The 18,399-nt window shown below is 37.3% G+C and overlaps 1 protein-coding gene across 4 annotated transcripts in view; it reads right to left on the reverse strand.

Annotated features, from left to right (window-relative positions):
* Positions 1-18,399, reverse strand: part of REV3L (REV3 like, DNA directed polymerase zeta catalytic subunit) — a 124,655-nt gene that overhangs the window by 70,512 nt on the left and 35,744 nt on the right. For 2 of the 4 annotated variants that reach the window (XM_075145681.1, XM_075145680.1), the window contains exons 2-3: positions 4,478-4,667; positions 1,436-1,510 (exon numbers count right to left, since the gene is read on the reverse strand). In XM_075145681.1, coding sequence (XP_075001782.1) covers positions 1,436-1,510; positions 4,478-4,667 — 265 coding nt within the window. Of the gene's footprint in view, positions 1-235; positions 449-1,435; positions 1,511-4,477; positions 4,668-18,399 lie in introns of those variants that run through there. The other 2 variants (XM_075145683.1, XM_075145682.1) reach the window with 2 other exon arrangements.

The raw sequence follows: 18,399 nt of genomic DNA on the forward strand, positions 1-18,399 counted from the left end.
AAAAATTACTCCAGTACAACAATATTGATATTTGATTTTACTGAAATATGAAATACTTAAACTTCTTAAATTTTGCCTTAGTTGTATTTTTAACTTATGAATTTTGTTTTCACAATAACAGACCCACAAAAATGATCTCTGCTAATAATGATTCAGTATTTGGGTGTTAATTACAGAGGAGCTGTGAATCCTCCAGCTTAAAAAAAAAAAAAAAATCTCTGAAAAAACATCATACCATGTACTATTCCTGCAACCGATCCAAAGCCACTATAGTCCATGGAAATCTTTCTGCAGAATAACTGTGGCAGCTGTGTGCCTACACCAGTAATAATTTTGAAAGTCTCTCTAGTTCTTCTTGACATATATGTGAAGATGTCCTGCATGGTTTTAAAGTTACATGGTGTATACACAGAAGCAGTACCTTAACAACTTCCTAGAAACACGACAAATCTTCTGTTTTAAACATCTACACATTAGAAAACAACTGCAGGTATTTGGATAATTACAAATTGGTGCGATAAATTTATCTCAAAGTAACAGGATACAGTTATAAATCAAGGAAAAGCACTAAACATTTCTAAATGCAACAAATTGGGTTCAAAAAATAAAGCTTTATACAGAAAAAGTAAAGGAATAATTTAAGTGAAGTGTCAGTCCTTATTTGCATAGGAGTAATTCAAACATGAGAAGCTCCAAAGTTCAAAAAAACTGTCATGTCATACATGCATATAGATTACATTAGGACAGAAATTTAACATCATGCAAAATTTTACTAGCCTACAACAAAAACCAGACAATCCTATCTTATGATCATGTATTAGATCTTTAAAAAAAAACAGTTACTAATAGGTAATAGTACACACTCAAGGCATTTCAGTTTATGCTTGAGAAATAATTTCTCTTTATTTATCCCTGAATTTACTGCAACTACTGTGACAGTAAGGTTGAGATCAACTGTGCTTTCATTTAACAAAACGTTACCCTATTGAGAAATAGAGAAACTGCCTAATAACAAAAACTATCCAGTTTTCCAAATATATTTTAATTTTAATAACGGGTGCTGGAATTTAAAAACTGAAAAACTACCAAAATCCACTTCATAACATATGAAGAAGTACCTCATTGTTCTCCTGTTTTCCTTAAGAGTTAAAGGAAAAGTAACCTGATGCAAATTTGTTCGAGTGTCAAGAATTACAGTTAATACAAGACAATTAAAGGCAAATATATTTTGGTCTTGCTTTCCTAACATGCTACTGCTTTAAAATGATTATTGGTGTGCTTAAAAGTAGCAATTTTCTTATATGTTTTGAAAAATTTGGACAATAATTTTGTTGCTTTTATTTTTTTAAGACATAGGTGAATCTTGCTTCAAAATTCATGTTTTAATATAAGATGTAAGGAAATCAGCCAGAACTTCCTATCACCACATCCTTACCTTTTTACCATTGCGGGATTGTAAAGATAAATCTTCATGAACTGTCTCTCCTTCTCATGGTAACCATAAAAAGGCCTGGAGAGAAAGAAGTAAAAGCAAGAAGCTAGCCAGTTATGCTGTAGGATTTATTCAACCGCATTTTACTACAAAGAGTATTAAAATCCAGGGGAAAAAATTAGAAGATAAACTGCATATCCAGGAAAATGAAAACTCCCACGTGTCAGGCCAAAGGGGAACACTACATTACTATATAAAATGTTAAAGATAAAAATAATAGGCCCTATGCATGTGAAAGTATCTAAAAAAAAAAAAAGTAAAATTAGAAGGCACTTCTGGCTTAACGTTGTTTCTCACTTTCCCCACATGTAAACACACCGATGGCACACCATCATAATAGTACTTTTAATAAATTTATTAGTGCTGGACTGCTTCAAAAACAGCGTTCAGTCTTTCTGATAAATGCTGTAACAAAGTCCTTAAGGACATTAATTCTGCAGATCAGGTGTAAATGAGTAAATACCGGCTGTGTAATGTAACTGAACAATGAGAACAGCTTAAGAGAGTGAATTGCTGCCCCTTTTCAGTAATTACTAATCATCTCATGCACTAAATGAGGCATGAATCCTGAAGAAAATAGGATTTGAGAATGCAATTAAAGAATACATAGCATAATGAATACGTCAAGACTAAACTGAGGTTGCACAGGCAGCATTAATTCTGGTATTACTTGACTGAATTACTGACTTTTCAACAGCTAGAATTCTAATCTAATCTAACATGCTTGTAACACAGCATGTTAAGGAAACAGGCCATAATTCAACACGTTGGGTGAATGCAAGAAGTCTACAGTTTGCAGTAATCACAACCAAAGTCAACAGAAATTCAGGAAAGCATACATTTAAATGTTACCTCTATAAAATAAAATAAAATCTCTTTACCAAAAATGTTATTAAAAATGCAACTGGGATGCTTACCTGCTAAATCTAAAAAATGAAGTTCAGTAGTAAGAGGGATTTCAGTCCTAAATTAAATGCTAACTCAGCAGAGCTGCACAACTACAGCATTAATACTGCTGTCCTTAATATGGACACATTTATATTTTAGCTGGACTGAACTGTTTAAAAAAACATTTATGATGTTAAAACTGAGCTAAGTTGAAACAACAAACTTAAACCTGTTAAGCTGAAAAGGAGGAGGTCAGATCTTGTATAATGAATCAATCTCTTTCTTATAGAGATAGTATAAACCTAATGACAGGTTATATACATTGAGTTATAATGACTCAATGTGCTGTAGGCATGTAAATGAAAAGCTGCTTTAAAAAAAAGTCAGCATTTGCATGGCAAGTGATCCATACTCACATTGACATGGCAGCAGGGAGAGCAAGATTTGCAACACTTCAAAGATTAGCTATGAACACCTACTTTAACTTTACAGTGCACAAGGACAGCATATTTTGCCTCTTTTTATTCCTGGACCTCCACTATGTTTGGAAGTTAAAGCAACAAAAAGTCTTATGTTAAACCTAGAAAGGTTCAGCAAACACCTTTATTACATAAAAATTTTCCTGCTAATGCAGAAGAGAAGGGGTAAGATAATCTCCAAGATTTAAAGAAAAATACAGGTTTCTCACCACGGAGACACTGTAATATCTATGAGGAGAATCTGACTCAGGTCAGAACAGAAGAAAACAAATAAATTTGTGTGACTACATAAGCATGTCTATCTACCCAGGTAAAGATGAAGGTGTATTACAATTTCTGTTAGGTGCTTCCCATTAGCCTCTTACGCAAGCAAACATAATACATGAAACACTCTTTCCTATGCTTCTTTGAGGCAATGATCATCTGACTTTCAGTAATGACTGTTTTGAAGCTCTAAGGCAAGAGAGGTGAAAAAGATGCAGATTCTCCTAACCTCTGTCTGTTATATTCTCACTAATTCAAAGAAAGATTGTCTTCAGCAGTTTCCTCTGCCCAGCTTTCACTGTTGAGATGAACAGCTATACTACAATTCTTGTAGTTCACACAAAAAGAACAAAGAGAAGAAACCTGGTGGGTTAGCTTCCTTGCTACTGCAAAACCACATCAGAAAGTTCTGATTAAAAATTAAAAGAAGTTATTGCAGCCACTTTACTAGCAATATCTAGAAGATACGACTAAAACTGGCTGGGAACAGAAAGATTATTTTCCTAAACTTAACGGATAGAAAGAACATATTTCAAAAGTGCATGGAAAAAGAAAAAAAAGTAAAAGATAGTGCTGCACAATACTGAAAATTAGCATTTACGTTCTTTTGAAGATGAAAGAGTCAATGCATGTATAGACTAACTGTGTTCGTCCAGGACAGCTTCCTATTATTGGCTATGATTTGACATATTTTTCAGTCCTTGGTTATGCAAGTTAAATGAAAATTGATTAAGAGAATCCTTAAAATGTTAACATTCAATAACAGCATATAGTTCCAGCAGTAGTAGAAAGCTACACCAAATAAAACACGACAGTCGGCTTGACAGATAAGTAAATCAATGTTTAAGAGCCTCCACTTCATGGCCTGTGCTGTTAGGAGAATCAGATGGATAAACACAACCTGACAGTCTCTGTGATGCGCTTCCTAAAGGGGCCATCTTAGATGAACAAAGAAAAGGAGACCTTGAGTCAGGCTCCTGCAAGACATGCTTGGTCACAGGGAACCTAGAATAACCCAGACAGGCAGAAAATGCTGGCTGGAAAGTACTGCTGTAATAGCAGAGACAGAAAAAGCTAAAAGGAACAGATTTGGAAAAATGATAGATGCTGGAATCCAAGTTTAGGAAAAAATGGTTATGTCAAGCGTTTGGAGGAAAACCTGCTGATTATGTTAAAGTCAAAGCAAGTGAGAAGAGTTATTTAGTAGTAGTACAGGCCTGTACGAAGACACACATGGGGGAAAAGAAAAAGGAAAAGCCCTGCAGTCATCCAAGTCCATAGTAAGCTTCTATGTAGTACAACTGCAAAAACATTTCAAAACAAATAACCAAAAATCCTAACAGGTCATACTTACATTCCAGATACTAATGACACTTTGAAAACATGTTGAATAGTAGAAGATGGATTGCCTAAAGCCACATTAAGTGCTCTGTCAATGCTGAATGCCACTTGACGAAGATAGTATTCTGGATGCTGTCCAAAACCATCATATGGTACATAGAGGTAAGGAAAGATACCATGTAAGTGGAGACAAGCCTTCTGACCTAAAAAGAAAAGGTAAACATTTATTTTCTAATGACTACATCTTTTTCTTCTTTTAAGTAGTCCCTAAGTTTCTTTTTTTTTCAGGTTATCTGCAGGTTCTGCAGACAGGATAAATTTATGAAACAAGTTCAGGTGTATTTCAAACAAAAGGTACCAATTTAGAGCAGTTCACACATTTGATTCATTAACAAAAGCAACACACAACAGATGGGGTTACATGACATACACAGTGGCAAATTCTGCTTTTACACAAGCGTAATCCTAACGATTTTCTTTGTAGTAATAACACAACACCTCTCTGAGAATAATTTTGCATACTGAGTCAGTGTTGGATCATTAATGGTTTTTCAGCCTTTGTGAAAATTTTGCAGTATCAAAATTCTTCCCATTCCTCACTGGGATGAGCATACAATCTCTCAGAAATTAAAAAGAACGTCCAGAGCATCTACAAGGCCATTCGATATTCTTGTTATTAAGGCGTAAGTTGGGATATGGAAAAAAACCAGCTGATTTTCAACTTCTTAAATCTGTGGATCCCCGAGAAGTCTCTACTGCATATGTAGGTCTCTAGCCTTGTAACAACACGCTTACTTCTCAGCATTAGCTTTCATGAGTCTGCAATAACAGCAGAATGAAAGAACACACCATGAAAACCACTGTGCTAGACCACAGCTTGAGCTTCTGCTTCAGACAAGGCAGTACAGTGATATGGACCGGGATCTCCCAAACCTACCACGTTCTTTGGGGGGCTAGTCTCAACTGTAATGCGTGTTCTCTGTTCTTCCCTCACCACAATACAACAGAGCATGCAATCACTGCTGAAACTAGTAGCTTGCCACCCTTCCAGCCCCAAAAATCATTCATGACTTCTCACTGGTCAATGAAGAAGTTTCACAGAAAAAGACTATAAGCACATGTCGGTGATTAACCCCCACCGTACTGTAATGATAGGCAAAGTATATCATCTTGCATTTTGTTTGGCTAAAGTCTCTGCATGAAGATAGCAAAACAGTATCTAAAGGCAGTGCTTTCATCAACCAGGAGATAAATATTACAGACAAAGAGGCAGCACAACTTCACTGATCCACAAGACCAATGAAAAGACTTCCAAAAGTCTGTTCTTTCAAACTGAGATTATTTCTGAGGAGGTGGACCTTGCCTGAACTATTTACACTCATTCATACCCAGGTCAGTGCACCACTGGCCACTTAAGGAAGACAGCTCTAAGTCCATCAAAGTGCAGGAAGAACGGAGCTTCAGAATCAGGACTGCTTGCAAATTTTTACACGGGTGAAATGCATGCTTTCAAGTACCATAAACAGCATAGTATTTTTTTTACTGGGAGTGATACGTATTTTTCTTTCTTCAAATAATTATCAGACCTTCACGTAATGTCTAGAAGTGAAAGAAATTGCTCAAAGAATGGTAGTACGAGTCCATTTTCCAAGGTGAATTTTATTCTCCTTGTAAGTCACCCCATCAAGTCTTTTCAGCAATATTTAAATACAACCTATATATGCATTCATAACGTTGAGGTCATCATCTATGATGAATTCTGCCCATGGTTTTAAACTAGGAGAAGACATTCCTTATTTATGTATTATGTACTTCAAATAATAACACACTAAGAAAAAGGGGAAACTAAAGAGGGTTTTTTTAAATGGCAAAATAAAGGACAATAACACCTTTATATGGCAGGAAAACCTCTGCCCCCCTAATGTGGAAGAAGTCATTTATTAGCAACATGTGAACTGAGAGTATCCATCTGTGCAGTGGTAGCAGACCATTTATTTTCTGTACCGAGTCACCAACAAATCTGAATGTTTACTCGTGGTTGTACTTAAGACTGACTTTGAAATAAAGGATCCCCTCCCTCCGATATAATTAACAGAAAATGAATAGTTCTTTAAACCTCTACACTTCCTCTATTCAATTTTTTTGTTTGTTTTTTTTGGGGAGGGGATTGGGTTGTTTTTTTTTTTGATTGAGTGGGAGTCAGGGGGGTGGTTGGTGGTGGTGTTTTTATTTTTTCAAATGTATGCCAGGATCATGTTCAGGGAGAAATTAAAATTCATTCATACATATTATTTGTCTCAATGCCTACTGAAGCTTTTAAAAAACAACTGAACAAACTAACCCACCCCAAACTAAATTTTATATTGGAGCTACAGACTAAGAATTTCTGGCAAATATTATAAATTCAGGTGTTTGCTACCTACAACTTGTCAGTCAAAATCAGTTCGGCACTTACATTTTTTTTTACACTAATAGCTATGAACTCTTGTTCTTTTTGATAACACCTTAAAAAATACTTTGCTTTAACGGTTGCACAACTATTCTGAGTTATAGTTAATTTATGTTCCCCCAGAAAACAAAATTGCAAAGCACCAGAATAAATAGAACAGGGAGACAGTCTAAACTTACTGTACTTAAATTCAGGTTCCTTTCAAGTTATGCAAGATAATTAATTAATAATGCTTTTATAGCTAGCACCTGATTACTCAAGTTAATTAAATTTAAAAACCAGTATATCCATTTCTACTGCAGCTATTTAACAGTTCTTGCTGAACTGAAATGCCATTGTATTGTTGAATAAAAAAAACACATACAAAGAAAACTTCCTTCTATTTCCTTCTGTCCCCTTCCCCTGCGCTCTCTTTTATGTGCAAAAACCCATGAAAAACACTGTAGTTTTCAAGTGACCAAAGAGTCAAATTACCACCTAACTCTAGGGAAATCTTATAAAATGTACACACTGAGCTGCTTTTCATTTTTGATTCTGCCAAGAAAGCAAACAAGCCACTGCTGATCTTAAGGATCTTAAGACTCCTATTAGGCCAGCAGCTGTCAAGTTACATGGATTTATACAGTTATTCACTTTGATCCTTGTTGGTATTGACTCATTTACCATATTTGGTTATACTGTTATTTTTATTTACAATCCACATTACTACAAGTCTTACCCTGCTAGTGTTAAGAACAGAGTCATTTGCTTCCATCATTTAAGTAAAAGCATCAAATTGCACCAAATGTCATGGTGTTGAGTCTGAAGCCCAGACTCCGGTAATAGCAACCAGTTTTTAGTTTTCACTAAGCCATGACAAATTCTAGTGGATTTTTTCCAATATAGCCACAAGGAGAAAACAGATCTACCCACCGAGGATCTCAGGCCACACAGACTCATCAATTAACAAATTAAAAACTTGGCTTGGGATAAGGTTAAGAAGTTCTATGCTTTAAATGTGTCAATCTTATGTTTCTGTTTCTTTTCAGAGATACAGACAGAAGCAAATTTGTACCACTAGAACAGCAGCAACAGCTATAGAGACCAGCAGATGTTATTCTTACATCTATTCATCAGTTTCTTTACGTCTGTAGAATCAATGGAAGCAGATTCTGCAGAAAAGCCATACGGTTTATATGATCGCTCTCCTCAGAATTTCCCGATGCAAAACTGGATGCCTGGAAGTGATTCCCAGAGTTTTCAGATGGGACACGCCACTGAAGTGTTTCATGCTGTGGCCTCATCATGGACCTACTGCGCACGTGCATCACAACCATTCTGTACACAAACAGTACATATGATGTCTCTATTATCAAATGAACATAATGTGTACGTAAGTGCTAGGACTGGTGGTGATAATGTGTTATCAGTCAGGAGGAGGCTGCTGCCCAGACAATTTCTCTGGCCCACGCTCTCTTAAAAAATGGGGTCTGCACTGGTTGAATTACGGAATTACTGCAGGTCACCGATCAAGCATCCCAATGTATGACTCAAGGGGAATGCTGAGTAAACATACAGAAATCTAGAAGTAAAGGTGAGGCTTATTCACAAGTCTTTTTCAGGCACTGAATGAAGTGCTGAATGAAGGAACACAAAGTGCTGCTATAACACAGAAAAGAGGCAATACACAAAACCTTGAGATATTATGAGATATTCAACTAGCAGACTGACTATTTTCTCTGAAAAGAAGAAACTGCAAACTAAATGTCAATATAGATGAATAGACAGAATAATAATGAATCAATACTTCAAAAATAATATAAATGCAATATTTTCGGACAGTAAAGAAAGTGAGCCCACCCCCAAGGCCATACTTAGAAAAGCAAGTGGCATAAATGTTACTGCCAAAATATAGCATTTTGCATACTTAAAACCCACAAGAGAGATTAAGAAAGCCAGCCTGCTTTTTTTTTTTTTTTTTTTTATGATTGCCATACACATTACTATTAGGAACACGTACCAAGCATAATCCTTGAGCTACTGTATCATTTAAAATATTAGAAGAAAAATCTGTAGCAACCTTAAGATAGAAAACTGCAATATAATTAGAAGAGAACTGAAAACAGTATGATAGAGGAATGCAAAGTTGATCAACAACTACTACTCAAAAAGATGCAAGAACTGATGTCTTCTGACCACCAGAATGCTCAGCCATACAGGATGATCTGGTATGGATAAAACTGAGATGCAATCTATACAGAATCACAGAATAGCTGAGGTTGGAAGGGACCTTTGGAGGTCATCTGGTCCAGACCCCCTGCCCAAGCATATGAACACCTAATTTCACAGTACAAGCTAGAGAACCTGAGGATTATCACTCAAGTGTCCTCAGAGAAGTGCTTTTTCACCATTTGAAAAAATTGATTTTGCTTTAAACTTCTAAGAATTTATTTCCACTAAGATCAAATTGGACAAATTTCTGTACAAAAGAAAAATGTGAAAACTATTAATAAGGGACCTTACTGTATTGTCCAGTTCAGGAATAAAGTTTGCAAGCAAGTTAGACAAGGAGCACCTAAGGATTCACCACAGCTAGCACATGAAAATCTGTGTATGTGTTCGAGGAGGAGTAGACAGAAGTCCATCTGTTCTGGATGTAATTCCACATACACGACTACCTGCTGGCTCATATTCCAGCAAGGGGAGAGCTCATGCAGATACTGCCTCCAGTTACCTCCTCTGGAAGACTTCCACTCACATGGGAGGATTGTCTGAACAGGGCAAGTAGATGATCCTAAGCCAATGCAGTTTATAGCCTAGAATTTTAAAGTACACTGGAATCTACCGAGCCTACAAGTCAAAGTGATGTCGAGGCACTCCAAAGAAACCACACACTAGGTTCTAGGATCTGTTCTATCTATGAATAGCCAAACCCAACGTTTTCACATTAGATTGACCTAATCACAAGGCTACAGGCAAAGCTCTGCAGACCTGAATTTGTACCACCACAGACAGGAATGCAAGATTTCTACGGTAAGAATAAGAGCCTGACTCGGCAGCTCAGGGGCGTTTCAGCCTCAGTACTGTTTATGCATTAGATAGGATGATTCTAAAATACAAAATCCCTGCATCTGAGATTTCTAATAATGAATGAGAGCATGTCCTACAGTTTTACTAACTTTTTATAAAGGATGCTCAAAGCCATTTAGCTCCTATCCTGTAATTCTTAATTTAGGAACTGAGTACAGAACCCTCACAAACTGAAGTCAATACTGGAAACATTTTGAACAGACATCCTCCCATCTAGTATTTAGAAAACTAAAAACTAAATCTAGATAAATATGACTTCAGAAAACAGTTCAATGCTTGTCTACACGCAAACATATTTTGCTGTGATATTTCTGCCACAGAACGGCTGATCCCATTGTAAGAAGCTAAGTAGAGCTGTGGGGAACAACTAAACGGAATCCACTCCTATATGTAAATGAACAACCAGTTTTGTTGAAACTCTCCCTAAAACTGTTATTTTAATTGCTGAACTATGATCCATTTCTCCCAGACCATTGTAAAATACAGTGGGGTGGGAGTAAAAAGGAGAATGCAGCAGCACTTAAATACATGGCAAAATCCCAAGATTTTAGGAAAATCCTGGCTAGAGATTAAAAAAAGAATGTAGAAGATGGAAGACAAAGGGTTTTTTTATACACTCGCCATCTATTAAAAGTACTTTAAGTGCAGTTTTGTAAAGTGGCAGGACTAATTAAACACGGACAGTATTAGCAGAAGAACGCATGTGAACACATCAAGTGTGTCACTGCAGATCCAGAAAAGGCTAGACAGTCATAAGAGATTTCCTTCCTTTAACAGCAGTAGTAAAGCAAAGTCATTAGAAACCAAAAGATATGACATTACCAGCTTTAGAAGATTAATAGGTATTTTCAAATAACTGTTGAACCATCTAGGTTAAAAAAATTTGAAAAACAAACTGTGAACAATGACAACTACAGAGAGTGGGAAAAGTAACAATCCTGTCAGAAAAACAATTCTAAAAATGAAAATTTCTAAATGGGATAAATATTAGAATCCAATTTCAAAGTAATTTCTTTCCCACAATAAAAGTTACCATACTATAAGGCAATCTCACTTATGCTTTCTCCAGGAATAGGCTTCAGAGAGCAACATCAAGTTGTAACAGGAGTACTTACTCTACCCTGCTAGGTAGGCGCAATGTAAGCATCTTCCGCACAGTTTAGATGGTGCTTTAAATTTAAGCTATGTCGCTCACTGGAGTGGGCTTGTCAAGACATTAATTATTGAATATCACTCAGAACTGAGCAACTGAAAAAGGATAGGACTCAGTTACTTTATAGTGCTAATACAGCCTATGAAATTAAAGTCACCATTCTTCACCTCTCACAGAAAGCAAATAAATCATATAGACGGCCTGACACAAGAAAGGTAATACTTTGATGAAGACAAATCCCTTCCCTAGCAAAACCCAGGAAGGTCTTTCCCTCTTAAAATGTTTGCTATGTCATTCAAAAACATAAGAGTTAATCTTTTAATGTCAGAGAGTTCTTTAATAGGATATTACATTAACGTAACTTCTTCAGTGATTAAGTGAAACTCAACCTTTTCCCAGAATCCTGAATCAAGTCAGCTTTTTTCCAAGGGGTGAGAAGAAAGGGAGGACTACACACATTGTCGCCTTAAATACTGGATACTAGAGAAACAAGAATAATAAGGTCTTGCAGCAGTAAGATATCCTCAAAACAAAAATCAAGAACAGAGCCCAAAGACCATATTTCATATATGATATCACATATTTGTGTCAAAGCTTTCAGTTTTTCCCTGGCATGTGAGAAAACACTTATTTCAGTAACATTTATATACAGGACAGAAAAAAATATTTTTTAATTACATTTATTTTGAATCCAAATGGAGTGTTCGGTTATTTATAATTCTTTAGTCAGTAACTGTTCCTTGTAACATGTAATACCTCTACTCTCATGAAAAGAAAAAAATAAAAGAAAGCTTATCCACTAGGAAAATGAGGGTCTGTGACTCATTACAACTAGATTGTTCCTCACCCTTGATGTAGAGATCCTTAGAGAGGGAAAAGGGCTGGGTTTTCCATCTGTAATTTAAAATTAGAAATCTCTATATAACTAGGCGCATATTGAAGTAATACCTAGCCTAGAATCAAAGAGACAAGAGTTCAGTTCCCATCTAGGGAGACTTCTTGTGTGGCCTTGGGCAAGTTACTTAATATAGATGATGCACTTTCTCACTGTGAAATGGATGTAACTACTTTAATATCTGAAAAATCTGTTAAAGGGATAAATACACAAAAGGAACACTCTGAGACAAAAAAGAAGATGGGTTCTAGGAGTACACAATGGCTAGGAAGACATAGGACAAAGTGTTCAAACGAGTGGCAGTATCCTATTCAGGATATCACCATGTCTGTCTTAGCAAGCCTTCAAGAAAGGAAAGCAAACTTCCATGTGCAATTTGTAGGTCTAGAATCACACCACTGAACATATTCTTCTTCCAATAGCAGGCCCCCTGCATCCTTTTTTATCTCAAACTACTAAACCCTGAAATTGTACTCAGCTTTCTTCACACTTTTGCATCAGCAAAATTGAAACAACCTGACCATATGAAAAATGTATGACCTCAATCTTCCATCTATGGGATGGCTCAGTGCAACAAGAAAAGTAAGTCAACAAATTTGTTCTTCCACTTGAACTGTGGAGGGAAACAAAGATGAGAGAAAAGCAGAACATTCAGATGTAAAGTTGAATTACATTTAAAAAAAGGAATCCAAACTGTCCCGGTTTCGGCTGGGATGGAGTTGATTTTCTTCCTATTAACTGGTATAGTGCTGTGTTTTGGATGTAGTGTGAGAATGATGTTGATGACACACTGATGTTTTGGTTGTTGCTAGGTAATGTTTACGCTAGACAAGGACTTTTCATCTTCCCATGCCCTGCCAGGTGTGCAGGGGGCTGGGAGGGAGCGTGGCCAAGACGGCTGGCCCAGCTGGCCAATGGGCTATTCCATACCATATGATGTCATGCTCAGTATATAAAGCTGGGTGAAGAAGAAGAAGGGGGGAACGTTCAGAGTGATAGCGTTTGTCTTCCCAAGTAACTGTTAGGCCTGATGGAGCCCTGCTTTCCTGGAGATGGCTGAACACCTGCCTGCCGATGGGAAGTAGTGAATGAATTCCTTGTTTTGCTTTGCTTGCATGCACGGCTTTTGCTTTACCTATTAAACTGTCTTTATCTCAGCCCATGAGTTTTCTCACTTTTACCCTTCTGATTCTCTCCCCCGTCCCACCGGGGGGAGTGAGCGAGCAGCTGTGTGGTGCTCAGTTGCCAGCTAGGGTTAAACCACAACATAGATACCTTACAAGATACCATACATAGATACCATACAAGATACCTTACATAGATACCATACAAGATACCTTACATAGATACCATACAAGATACCTTAATATGCCACTACAAAAGAAAAAAGGTAAAAAAAACAGTATGAGGAAAGTTTCTCTCTATATTCAAAAACAAAGATCAAAATTTGAAATAAGCATCACACCACTTCAGTAGGCTCCCAGAAGCAGATAAGGAGATGTCACAAATTAGAAGAAAATGCAATGTATCATTGGTTTTGGGGACAGGGCACCCCCCTCCAAACCCAGAAGCGTAATGGCATTCTTGTGCTTTTGAAAGCAGCACAAAGATCCTCTCCCAGAATCCCAGATCTCTGGGCAGTTTCTAGATTCAAGCAAGAAGTCCACAAGCTTCCTTGAATCCATTATCTTCCAAAATACAAATTCCGCTCAAGTTCTCTAGTGAACATGTCAGGTCCCAAGATCCAGAGGTCTGAGAACCCTGGAACAGATGTTTCTACTGCTCAGAGGTTCAAAGATAATAACACAGGCAACACCAAACAAAATTACATTTGAAACACTGATTTTTACTGAGTGCCTAAGTATACACTTCAGTTGTCACATCTCCAACTGATATCCATTCAATTAATTTGCTCACAGACCACTTTTTATATCAAATATAAATTGTCTTAATCATTTGAAACATTAAGCCCAAGAGACCACCTGGTTCACCAAGCCTTGTCTTCTCCAGTCTAGAAAGTCATGCAATAGTCACACAAAACTGAAGTCCATTAGATACTTTGAACTGTGAGGTATCTACAAAAGAAATAATCTCTGAGGCCTCTCAGGCTAGAGTTTACATTGGACATTACTATTGATGGAAAAAAAATCAATTGTAAGCCCCAAAAGCAAGGCTACTGCCTTTGTCTTACTGAGACTTTTTAACTTGTATTTTTTTATTCCAATATGCAAGAGAGGCTCTGCTATTCCTTTTCACATAAATAATCAGCAAACCCCAAGAAAAGCATAAAAATTGAGACAGGATATTTAATATGTCAACTCAGTGAAGATGTTCTGATGATCTCCATAAAACTACTTCCTCCTGCCTTGAATTGATTAGGACCTTTTTTTGAATTCCTGCTGTGACATTACAAAACAATCTGATCTCCAATTGCAGAAAAACTAGTGAAAAACCTAACCATTTATAGGATGTACAGGTACATCATCTGAAAGGAACAGCTATTACCTACAGTTATCACCAAGCAAAATAATTGACTTCATATAGTGGACATTGTAGGAAAAATATAACTCATGAAATTTACTGTTATGCAGTCAAACTAGAACCAGGGAAGTCCAGAGATGCAGAAGGTAATTTAAAAGTACCCGTCTCCTGAAATAATGGAGACCAAAGTAGTTAAGTACCTCAGAGATCAAGGATGAGCTATGTACAAACCATTCTTCACAAGTTTGATTACCTGTGAGTTATGAAAAACGGCAACAGTATTTTCTTCTTTTCTTAGTAGAAACAAGCGGACACACAAGGCGAGGTTAGGTATTTTCTTAATTAAATACCCATCTACAAAATGAGCCATATACAAAATGTTATCCTTGCTTCCTCTATTGACAGATTACTCATGTAAGCAGCCGGACAATATCAGTAACATTTCTAGAATGAGTGTCAAGAATCACTAGGATGCCAGCTAAAATGAACTAAACACATGAAGGAAGAAAACGTAGCTGGCCCCAGCTATAGATTCTAGTTATCACACCGTGCTCTTGGCATGCACGGGCTGGCAGCACAGGCCAAACTGCTATTCCGGTAAGAAACGCAACCACATGAATGCAACAGAGGCAGACTATATTAGACCACACTGACCAAAGCATAGCTGAATAGAAAAGAGCGTATTTACTAGTCCCAGATAAACTAATAGTGTGTACTTTATCGCATCCTGTAAAAGATGAAAAAGTAAGTCAGCAGTAAAAAGGGGGGCAGAGTAGTCACACAGCCTTTTGTTTCCATTTCCTTCCACTAGCTTTCATTAAAGACTGTTACTGCTACGCAAGTTCTCTTAGCTATCTTACTAGTCTTTCTTGAAAGTAACACAAGCCACATGTAAATGGAAATTGGTCCATATATATTCAAAAGAGAAGAAGTTTTGCTGGTTGGTAACTGAACTTGAACTTTCACCTTCACATGAGGCTCATCTGCCTATTAATACTGTAATGAGTGTGCACTGTTCCAATCACAATTCCCCTCTTTTCTCTGTGTCAGACAAAACCAGTTGAAACATTTTTGTTCAACTGGAAGAAAACAGGTATTTTTCTGTCAGCTAGATAGCTAGTTAGAAAAAAAGCGCCATAAAATACTGCCAAAGACTATTTGTTACTGTAAACTGCAGGCAAAAACCCCTGACATTAATTGTGGTAAGGTTAACGGTGTTTTCATCAGTATTATCTTCCATAGACATTTTTCAGAAATGTTGACTATTTATAAATTCCTGAACACCACCAAGCTCCTGTAATCCCAGAGAAATGATACACTGTACAGTATATACAGTCTCATGAGTCAGATTAGTTTACGGTAACAAGTAAATGACACCACATTCTGTTTGTTTTCTCTTCCTCTGTTCTTCAAACAGTGCTAACTAATTTATGTATATTTCTTAGAATTTTTCTTTTCTTTTGTATTTGCTTTAAGATCTCCCACTCGCAGGTAACTGTCATGTCAGCTTATTCCTGTAGCTGACAAAAGCTAGATGACATGCTCCACAAAAACAAGCACTGTTTTTAGGATATCCATAAGCAAATTTGTGACATTTGATACTTCTTATCGCACATACCTTTTTATTTCATTAAAGAGGTTCTTAACATCTTTTGTACGTTCAAAGCTTATCATTTTTTGGACAAGCAGCAACTTACTTAGGGAGTACTTCCTTACTTTAGCCCATCTGAAAGGGCTGTATTGGTGTGCAACAGTAATAGCAGGGGACAGAACTTCATGACCCAGAAAATAAACTGTGTTCTTAATATCTTATTAACTTTGTGTTCAGGATTTATGTGGCAAGCTGTTGGCAGAGGGGGGGCTGCAGGGGTGGCTGCTGTGGGAGGAGGCCAGGGGCTGCCCCGTGCGGGACACAGTCAGCTCCGACAGACCCACCACAGAGCACAGCTGAGCCCCTCAGCCAAGCTGGGGGCACCTCTGGGAAAACATGTGTAAGAAAGGGAACACCAAAGTCAGAGAAAAGAGGAGGATGAACAGCTCCATGGCAGAGCAGATACCCCCAACAGCTCATGGAAGAGCCCACATTGGAGCAGATATCCCCTGCAGCCCGTGGAGGACCCCACAGTGGAGCACAAGGATATTCCTGAAGAAACTGCAGCCCGTGGAAAGCCCACACCAGAGGAGAAGAAAGACATGAGGAGGAAGGAGTGGCAGAGAGATACCACTATGTACTGACTGCAACCCCCCTGCCATCCTCCATGTGAGCTTGCAGGGCACGGGTGGGGTATGTGGTTTGGGGAGTCTGGAGTGAAGGAATGAAGCTGAGCCTGTGAGAGGGGGGATGAAAGGTGTGCTCTTCTAATGTTTGAGTTTGTTTCTTACTACCTGAATCGTTCGTAATTGGCAATAAATTAGTTAATCTTCCCCAAGCAGAGTCTATTTTGCCCGCAATGGTAATTGGTAAGCAACTTCCCTGTTATTATCTCAACCTATTGCTTTATTATTTCTGTTTTTCCTATTTTATCCCCCTGCCTTACCAGGGCGGGGGGGGAGGCGGCACAAGCAAGCAGCTGGGTGGGTATTTGGCTGTTAGCCAAGTCTAACCCAGCACACACCAGTTAATAGAAATGATCCCCTGGATGTCATCTTCTAGAGCCTACAAACTATTTCAGAAGATTTGGAAAAGGCAACAAAGTAAAGCAAGTCTTAGTGTTAGTAGGCTTGTAGATCACAAGGTAGCAGGTATAACCTCACCAGATTTCAGAGGGTGTTACAGCTGAAAGTCTGTTTTAAACCTTTACTCAGAGTAGAAGTTTCAGCCTACCCATATTAACTTAATAAAAACCAACATACAACCCCAAATCCCAAAGTAATAAAAACTTTCAATACAACATTAACATATTTAACCACAAACTTTCCATAAATTAGTCATAGTACCATAACTTAAATTAAATAACGCAATGGTATAAACATTGACCATTTGTTGTATTAATATAATAATTAAACAATACGGGAGAAAGTATTATCCTTTACAACAAACCTATTTAAAAACATATTAGTGAAAGATATGCCTGTTCATGAGCCTTCCAAGAAAGACTACGCACAAAGGTGCAGAATGTTCAAGACATTTCCAAGTGGGGGAAAAAGAAGCTACAGCAAGCAGCTAGGGTGATAAAATGCTCTAATCCATTGAAGTTTTTAAAAAAGATGCTATAAATTGAGATTGCACATACCTCAAATCCTTATTTGAAGTTTTCCCTAAGGATTCTCATGATAGGACCCTTCAACCAGCTACACAAGGGAAATGATTTTCAGCTGATATAGCAGCATTTGCTTTGCTATGAACCGATCCCCAGCCAAATTAAATTCTATAGAGCTGTTACAGAGGGAGCAGCTCCACAGACAATTTACAGAAGCTCTATTTTTGAAAGCTGGTGGTCTGAATCCTGATTTGTCTAACAGAATTGTAAATCCTGAGCAATTCTACATTTGTATCACACATGCGCGCACACACACACAAAAAATCTTACTGTCCCCTTTTCCTTCAGATCATTTTTAACCTCTTCGCTCCAGTTTAACAGTTGTTCAATAATTATTATACTTATCTTCAATAGCTATTCAGGATTAACACTTGCAAGTGCAAAAATAACTGTTTTAAACAGTAGAAACAGTAGCAGCATTAGAAAAATCAAATTAGATTATAGTATTTTTCAGTATTTTTTTTTATTCTGATGAAAGACGTTCTCCTCCTTTACACTACAATAGCATGGGGTATATGGAAATCATGCTACAGTAATGTTATTTCTCTATTTTTATTTTGCTTGCCAAAGTATTAGATAGCCTGGTTGCTTGTCAAAAGACATGGGAGGGTAAGAATCTTATACAAGA

This window comes from Calonectris borealis, chromosome 3 (genome assembly GCF_964195595.1).
Source record: "Calonectris borealis chromosome 3, bCalBor7.hap1.2, whole genome shotgun sequence".
In the NCBI taxonomy this organism is placed as follows: Eukaryota; Metazoa; Chordata; class Aves; order Procellariiformes; family Procellariidae; genus Calonectris; species Calonectris borealis.